This window comes from Apaloderma vittatum, unplaced genomic scaffold (assembly GCF_000703405.1).
Source record: "Apaloderma vittatum isolate BGI_N311 unplaced genomic scaffold, ASM70340v1 scaffold3164, whole genome shotgun sequence".
Taxonomy (NCBI): Eukaryota; Metazoa; Chordata; class Aves; order Trogoniformes; family Trogonidae; genus Apaloderma; species Apaloderma vittatum.
This window is the reverse complement of record NW_009714158.1, coordinates 46,900-56,133: the sequence shown is the minus strand read 5'-3', so window position 1 is coordinate 56,133 and position 9,234 is coordinate 46,900. Positions and strand designations below refer to the sequence as shown.

At 40.0% G+C, this 9,234-nt stretch overlaps 1 protein-coding gene across 1 annotated transcript in view; it reads left to right on the top strand.

Moving 5' to 3' along the window:
- Positions 1–324: 324 nt before the first annotated feature.
- BBX (bobby sox homolog (Drosophila)) overlaps positions 325–9,234 on the top strand; it is a gene marked incomplete at its 5' end in the record, with an annotated part of 36,535 nt that continues 27,625 nt past the window's right edge. The window contains 3 exons of the mRNA XM_009868628.1: positions 325–405; positions 2,666–2,746; positions 7,344–7,424. Of these exons, the coding sequence (XP_009866930.1) occupies positions 325–405; positions 2,666–2,746; positions 7,344–7,424 (243 nt within the window). The remainder of the gene's footprint in view (positions 406–2,665; positions 2,747–7,343; positions 7,425–9,234) is intronic.

Below are 9,234 nucleotides of genomic sequence, written 5' to 3'. Positions count from 1 at the left end.
GTAGTTGTAGCCCAATATCATCAGTTTAGTATTTTGTTGCATAGAAATCTTTTGAAAAGTTTGGAATTAAAAAAAAAAAATCCCTGGTACTTTTTCTGGCTTTTCTTCCTAGATGATTTTCAAGTGCATTAAAATGTGTGCTAAACTGTGTTTTCACCTATAAATTTTGTTTTAACTTATACAGGACTGTGAAACATTAGATTGTCCATCTTCTCTTAAATGCTACTCCTTTGTACTGCTGACTGGTATTTCATTTTACTACCTGTTGTTCTTAACTTGAAAGAATCCCCTTTGAGGTCTTATTCTGCACACTCCTTGTTTCAGGTTTCCTCAAGTACTTTTCAGTCTGATGCAACTAATTCTACAGAAGCATGTCAGAAGTCGTCATTGTTTCAGTTTGCAGAGGTGAGTTTCTTTAAAAAGGATTGTCCTTCACAGTATTTCCTCTGAAGATGTTTTGCTGTTCAGCTGAAAGAGAAATCAAAACCCTTTAGCTGAAATTCATGCTTTTATTTGATCCTTCCTTTTGGATTTATTTATCGCATAGATAGGTCAGACTTGAAGTACAAGAGAGTATGTTTAGGAACATGGTGGAAGCCCTGTGCAATTAATGGAGCTGTGGTTTAAGCAGTGATTTAGAGATGTGTCTTTCCTACACTTTGTTCTAAACTTAGTTCTAGTTACTAGAGTATTGCTGACTAAAGTTTTAACATGTATTTGGATGTTACAGTTTGTCCTTTATCTTGTGGCTGCTTTAGTTGCCTAGTCCATCAAAAATAACTAGTTTTGTAATTTCCAAAGTTTTCTTCCGTTGTTTAACCACTCAGTAGCTCTATGCAACTATGGTTTAGTTTTGCAGTGTACAGTATTTTTGTCAACATATTTCCAGTTATTGCTAGAAGTGCAGCTGTGGTGTGGTTTTTTGGAGGGTGGGTTTTTTGGGTTTTTTTCCCTAAGTATACACTATTCATCCCAATTTTAATGGATTTCATTCACATAAATAATACAAGAAGAATGAGATTTGAAGGAGTTCTGGTCCTCTGCCAACATCACTTGCTTGTTGATATCCTACCAGCTTTTGAAATGGTCGTAACCAAGTGATATAGAAATATTTAGCTCTAAATACTGATTGTACAGGACACTGGGTAGTGTTTGAGTAAGTGGGTATGGACAGAAGTTTTGTCATAGCTGGGGCTTCTTTTTATTGCCTGTTTTCACAGCAGCTGTGAATTTGACTCCTGTATCTTTAATACTCCTTGATGTGTGCACCTTCATATTCTTCCCTAAACATCATTTATAGAACAGGTGCACTGCAATCCTAGCACAAAGGAAATATGCTAGTTTTGGTTTGTTTTGGTGTTTGTTTGTTTAACATCAACCTACAAGATGTGAGTTTCAGCTTAAGATCTGAAGCTTCCAAAATGTATTGGAAATGAATTAAAGCACTGATCCTTTATTTCTGATAAAAGATAATGGCCTGAGTGAAGTACATAACCTGCAATTAGTCTATTAAATGACCTTCTGGCTTTTCTTGTTAGAAAGAGGAAATGCCTGGTGTGCTAGCAATGAAAAGCACTACTTAGAAGCTTCCTAAAATTGGTTAATTCCAGTGTCACGTAGTGCTACTAAGTCAACATCCATCTTCCAGTATTTCTAAGCTGCTTTTGTATACTTACACTGTCAGTTGAGCAGTGTCACACCTTGTACAGCTCCTCCTGATAACAGTCTGTTTCTTGAATTGCACTGCTAAATCTTTTAGAAGAGTAAGGCAAATACCAGCTCACTCAGTTGTTTCAGTTCATTTTACTGCCTGAGCAGGAAAGTGTCACAGCCGTGTAGTAGTGAGCAGGAGTCGTGTTGTGTACTGCAGGGCAAACTCTTGCTGAGGGCTTGTGACTGCTGGCATTTCCTTACCTGTTGCAGAAGAGCCTCGGTGGGTGCCAGGAAACGAGCTCACCTGCACTGCTAGAACATACGGTTTAGAAGTAACTCACTGATGATCAGTAATTAGAAATGAATATTAGCTAGTCTTATTTTTCAAGGATGTCGAGCAGCCTATAGTGGGGCTGCACCTAACCACTGCATGGTAGGTGTATATGTGTCAGTGGCAAAGTAACTGGTACTTGTACTAGGGTCTTAAATTAACCAGAAGTGTCATTTACAACAAAAATAATTGATGAATGTTAAACAGTATAAAATGCAGTTACTTTATTGTCTGGGATAGATCCGGTAAGTCAGAGTACCTGCATGCATTGTGTCCCTGTCCACACTTACCTTCTGTGCTACGTAGTAATTTGTGCTTTATCAGCATCACCATGCAGCAGTTTCAGGTCTTCAGTGAACTGAGAAATACAATACAGTATTAAATACTTTGTTTGACATACCAGTGGGCAAATAGAAGCCCTTCAAAAAAGGTCTCAGCCCGTTCTGTGGATCCTAGGAGTTTTCCTTGCAAAAAATAATACAAGTCACCGTTTCACAGATCACCCATTTATGCATCTCCTGGAAAGCAGATCCTGTTCTTTGTATGGGTGTGCTGGGACTAATTTGTTTGGGTTTAGGTAGCAGCAGTCTTTCTGTGTGATGAATCAGGAATGTAGCATGTTGAAGTTTGATATTGAAACTAAAGAGTTAAGTAATACAAACATAATTGTTATTCTGGCAGATCTCTTCAAGCACATCGCAGCCTGGAGTCCCGAGAGCTGTAAAACAAACGGAGGAGTCTGCGTTGTTTCAGTTCGCTGAGGTATAATGGCTGAAGCATGGTGGGGGGAGGATGGGAGGAAGCAGCAGAAGTTATCACTGCATGGCTGAACACCCTGTCCTGTAAGGGATTCCCATCAGTAGGTGTTTATCTTCATGACAGTATTGTGTTAAGAAAATAAGGGTTGGGGGCCGTAATCTGTGATTGGACGAAGTACTGGCCAGTTCTGCCAGCTGTGGCATAAACAAAAGATACTGGGCTGGTGAACATTACCAAAGGACCACTGCAGACGTATGTTCCAAATGGCCTCTTAATTGCATCTAGGAAAATAACAAATAAAAGATACTCTGAAATGACACTATGCAGGTGGTGACTTATAAAGCCTGTAAATTACCCCTAAAGATGTAAGCTATTCTTCCTCCTTGGAGTTCTTAAAGATTGCTTTTGAGAACTTTCCCCCATGTGTTTAATGTGCCTCTGTGAATTACTTTCCACATGTATACTCTTCTTGCCCATTTGAGGGAGTCTGGTACTGCTTGCAGAATCAGTTATATTAAAGGTATATTCAGGATGCATCTGAAAAGACTGGAATTGGAGCTGGTGCTATTGTGGAGAGGAGCACAATGGCACAAAAAGATACTCTCTTTGTTATTCCGTGTGCTTACAGAGATTTGACTATGAACAGCACCTTTCTTTCTGTTAAATGTTAAGCTAATTGTGTACTGTGTGTATTCAGCTTTTCTAGGATGGGCCTTGGTGTATTTCTTAAGAGGCCTAACTGAGAAAAAAACAATTTACTGATTCAGTCCCTATAAAATACCTGACTACAAACACTCTTCTTATAAGAGATACATTAGAGTTAATATCTCTAATCATGCGGATGTTTTCATATGTGCCACCTTTATTTAAAGTTACAGATCAATGTGGAAAGTTCTTTTGAGAAAATTAGTGGGATTGAGCAGGATGAAGCCATGTACTGAAGGCAACCTTTTAAACCAAGTGAAAGAAGCCCAAGAACAGTTCTTGTAAAAATATTAAAATGTGTGTGCAGTCTGGAGGGGGGTGTATTTTTTGATTGATTTTTCGGTGTCTGGAGATAAGGGACAGATATATGAAAAAGCCAAAAAACAAACAAAAAAACCACAAAAGACCCCTTACTGTCCATGCTTATTCCTCCTATGTTACACCGTTGTTTTGAAACCTTAGTAGCAATGACTAACATGTTTTATCTGTAGCAATAGAGAAATGGCATTTTTCTAACATTGCAGCCTGATTTCATTTAGGTTGTTCCAGGGGAAAGTATTGAGCATACTACAGAGCCTCTTTAAGCTTTCTCCCCCCTGCTATTAAAGCTGCTTGTGCTCTTTCACATCTAAGGGCTTTCATTTGCACAGGGTGCCTTTGTCAAGTTTGGCAAAAATCCCCTCCCTGACTGTGCTGCTTCTTGCTGGGTCCTGTCTATCCAAACGCACGACTACATTTAGTAAGCTATATTATGGTAGGCAACTTGCCGTAGGCCTCTGTCAGCAATGTGCAGGGCCACAAAAGAAAAAAAGAGAGGGAGAGAAAGTAGTTACTCAGCCAGTAGCCAAGCAGACCTGTGAAGAAATGTGAAGCGTGCTGTGGTAGGATGGGCCTGGAGACTTTTGGCAGCCGTCCCAGCTCAGTTTTGGTTCTGGCTGGGTGTTGTTCATATGTTCCTTTTCTCTCCGCCACCTTTGCAGTAGGGTGAGTGCGAGTGCTGCTTTGTGCAGACAGCAATCCCATTGAGTGGGTTTCTCATGTAAAATGGACACCTTTACTCCAGGAGTACAAGTCCCCTGTCACTCAGGAATGGCTCATTATGTGTAGACATAGCGTGGGATTCTTTTTGTCTATACAGCCTCAGCTCACCTTTCATCTGATTGTCTAGCCCCAGTGCTATAGTCATCAATTAAAGCTGCTGAGTATGCAGCTAATGAGGCCTGCCCAGTCACTTGCCACAACAGATGATGAAAATGCTGGGACTACTGGGACTTTGGTGGGTCCTGTGGGTGCGCAAACAAGCACCTTGGAGGTCTTCAAAGACGATAGACTGTCCTCACACGAGTTATTTGAAACATGCAATGTTGCCAAGTTATGCTCTTGGCTTTCTAGTTCTGCTCTGATACTGCAAATACTTGGTCCTACTTTCATCCTTCTGATTCGTTACCTTTCTGGAAAGCCCTTATATAGGCCAGAGATTTCTGAGCAGTGGGCTGTGTTCCTTAGCGCAGTGGCTGTTTGCAAGCCGTCCGCTCACGTGGGCTGCTTGCTGTCATCCTCCTCACCGCGTGAGGGAAGGGGAGCAGATGGGACCCCGTGCTCTCTTGGTCTTGCTGGATGTGTGTTTGGCAAACGCGAACAGATGGTGGTGACTGCTTCGTTGAGAAGAAACAAGAGTACCTGTTAGATTTACTTAGTTAAACTCTCACCGTTATTAAACAAAGAAAATGCTTCCAGAGAGCGGAAGCAATAAAATTTCTGGTGTAACCATCTTGAAAACGAAAAGAAGTCGAAACCTCCAAGCTCTTCACTTTCCGCTGTTTTTCTGCCATTTTTCTATAGGTGAATTTAATAAAAAAATCACATGCACCATGAAACAAGGTGGAATTCTCTTTGCTAGTCCAGCAGGTTACTATCATTTAGGAAAAACGCGTGCCTGAGGATGATTTTGTCCCTGCTTGCATTCTCATGTACTCACTCTGAGTGGGCTTGTGGGCAACCCTTGCTGCTTATTTCTGTGCTGAACAGAAGGTTTCAGTTCAGAACTTTTGGTCAGATTACCTTGAAATTGGGACTGTGAGAGCTGGTCAGTGTCTTTTCTTCCAGCCTTCCCTTAGGTAAAGCTGTGATCTTCCCAGGTAAAGCTGCTAAATATCTGTGTTGAAGTGAAACGCCTGTTGTAGGAGAGAAATTAAAAAGTGGTACCATGACACATGCTTCCTATATAAACTACAATGTAATATAGTAGCTATAATGCTGACCTGCAGTGTAATAAAAGATAATAACTTGATCCTAATGGTCCCCGAGTTAAATCTCTACATGAGAAGGGGCTATTTGTGGTTACAGCACTGCAGGTTCTGATTATTATAATTAAAACTGGAAGATAGTGTTAAGACAGGGAATGAGATCTGTAATCTCACTGATAAGTGATTGATCAGCCATCCCTTTTGATGTTTCACCAGCAATTTGGACAGAATGAGTTCTACTCCTACGTCTGGCATTTTGTTTTCCTGACTATGAAGAGAAATTTTTTTTACTTATTTTTTTTTTTAGGAACACCCATTCTCTTATCAAAATCAAATTCTTCATCTGTTAGTACTGCAAGCATCTCACTTGCATTTTGTTAGGAACACTTATTAAAATTGTACATCAGGAGGCAAGATATGCCTACATGTTCTGAGGTGAGACTTCAGTGTGTAGGTGTTTTTTCCTTTTCTGCCATTCATATTGCACTGAAAAAAATCATTAAGAGCTGAGAATTTATTAGGGTGGAAAGATAAAAAGTTGAGGCCCTCTTCCTGCAAAGTGCAGTGTATAAATCACTCCCGTGCAGTCATGAGTAGGTTTGCTGAACTGTCTCAGAGCAAAACTAAGGTTTTGAAATATTTTAGTTTAATACTAAAAATTATTGTTACTTCATATTTGAGTATATTATTCACTGTATTTTAAATAGTTTGCAGTAAAATGGATGTCCTGTTTTTTAATGGGGGGTGAGGTGTGATGATGTGTGTATAATGAATCCCCTTAACGATTGAAAAGTGAACTCTTCAAACAATCTAATTAAAAAGAAAGACAGTAAACAGAAAGAAGGGCTAACCTGATAATTTTTTTTTCTGAAAGATCTTAAGTGTGATTTTTGTGATGTGACAGATTACACAGAAACACTGGTGGTCTTGCCCCTAATCTTAGGGCTTTTCAAGGCTTCCAAGTCAAATACTACCATGTAATGCCATGCCAAAAAAAGATCAAATATGAGAAATAATGATTAGTTCTTGCATTGGTGAACTCATAATGCTGCACTTGGAAGCAGGTCAGAAAAAAATTTAGCAGTAAGAGCGATTCCCTGCGGTGCGGTGATAGTTACTTACTCAGTGCTGCTGCTGGCATACCAACATCTATTTAGAAGGCTAGATTTGATTTCCAGATGTGAGGTCTTAAATCTTTTTTCTAACTAAAAAAAGTGAAACAGACAGTGCCTATGAGGCCAAATGGTCCTCTTCCATACCTAACCAAATGGGGCGAAAAATGCCCACGCTTTCTGGGAGAATTTTATTTGATTTTGACCACCACAATTCGTGTGTCTTAAGCAACAGATGTGTCTTGTTCACTTAGTCACATGAAACACATAGCATGAGAATATTACCTGTGGACAATACAAACATAGAAGAGAATCCATGAGCTTAATCTAAGGAAGAAATCCTCTATTTGCTTGTATCCTGCTAACTTTTAAATGCCTGTTAATTATTTTTTGGATATCCAAAGTAGAGTCTTCTGCCATAAAGATCTGAAAGCAACTGATTTAACTAACTCCTGAATTTTTTCATTCTTCTCCCTTCCTTTCTTTCTTTCCTGCATACCACTGAAATATTTTCTCCTCTGTTCATTTAAAACCTAGATCTCATCAAATACTTCCCAGTTGTCAAGCCCTGAGCCAGTAAAGCTCTGTGGGAAGTCGGCACTTTTCCAGTTGGCAGAGGTAAAGTTATACCCGTTAGAATCACAATGGGAAGATGTGTATGTCTGTTCCCCTAAAAAGTATTAATTGTGTAAGGTTTTCTCTAGTATCAAATCTGGTATTTCCAGAAACGTAAATTAGTAATTAATGGAATAGAAAGAGAATTAGGCAGTGGCAGTGGCCCTAGGGACCTAGAGTTTCTTTATACACTAGCTAATGTGCATCGTTTCTTGGAGACAGCACAGAAGAAGTTACACTTCTTTGTAGAAAAATTAGCCTTAAAAGTATTACAAAAGCAATGCTTGGGCCAATAGCAAAGATTAGATAACAGCATTCTTTGGAATTCAAAATACAGAGCTTTGGTTGTAAGGACTGGAAGGTGCATTGCAGAATTAGGGACCAAGAATAAGAAAAGTAGACTTTGAGATGATCAGGAATCTATATGAAGAGTCGATCAGGAATCAGTATGAAGAGTTGGGAGGCTGAAGCAGTGTATTAAGTTCTGAAATTGGCAGCTGTCAGCAGTAATCAAGAATACTAGGTTAGGTTTCCCAAAAGTACTAGAAATTCTCTGTGGGTATTAAATATAACCTTGTAGGGGTCTCCTCTTTGATATGGATCAATCACTTGGAAACCTCTGACGCTTGGTGTGCAAATACTATTCTTCTTGATGATTGAAAGATGAAGATACATTCTAGGTGAAAAAGGGACGATGCTAGCGCCTTACTCATTCACTTTTTTTGCTTCTGGTTGTCTTTCGTTGTTTCGGGTTTTTTTTTCAATATCACATCCTATTTCAGTGAGGAAAATGGTTCTCTGAACCCCATCTAGTGGCATCGAGCCATATATTCTTGCTGGTGAGGTTTATCCGTCTCAGAGAGATAAAAGGCAGAACACTGAAAGGAAGCATTAAAGTATTTCATGTCTTGTTCCGTGGATAGTAATGCTGCTATCTGACTTTATAGGTACTTACATGAGTGGAAGAAAAGCAGCCTTACCCTACAGGCAGCTTGTGGGTGTGTTCTACATTGTCAGCAGGGTTGCCTATGCAAGGGTGAACGCACCTAACTGTGATCAGTGATCCAGAAGGGCATTTCACTGTTGCAGCCTTGGGTCAGCAGCAAGGCTGGTACTATTTATTCCGAAACACCAGAAGTTTCTGAGGTGTCCTCCTACAGTAGCAGAAACGGTAGCAGGCTTTGAGTAGTGCTGTTGTGGAGCAAGGCTGTTGCTGAGTGCAGCCTGACTTTTGGAAGTTGGCGTTAAAAGTTGTGATGTGACTGTGAAGCTTGAGAAGTACTAATTTGGGGGAAGGACAGGTGCTTGTCCGCAGGAGTGCAGAGTTTGTGCTGCGGTTGGCAGAAAAAGTGAAGCTAAGTCTGGCAGCATGATGTCTGCATCTTGGATGGGTTTCTGTGATCTCTCAGTGATTACTCAGATGGATTCCTACAAGCCTAGTTAAATATACAAAATGAATGTTAAAGGCTCAGATTCAAATGCAGAAAAGCATGGCAGATGTGCTAAGCACATCCTCCTTTTCTCTAACTCTTGTAAGACATTAGTACTGTTCATTTTTAATTTTTTTTCCTCCAATTTTGGAGATCTCTGTAAGGTTGGATCATAATTGAATAAATAAAATGTGAGAGATTCAGCATAAGTTTTCAGACAGCAATTCGAGACCAGATTTGATGCATTCCAAATAAACTATTCATTATCACCTCAAGGGTGTCTTAAGTGTACAAATGCCTTTGGCAGACATCTGTGCCATACCTCTGCAACTTCAAAACCACGGCTGCGGTGCTCTGGGGGGAACTGGACTGCTCTCTCCACG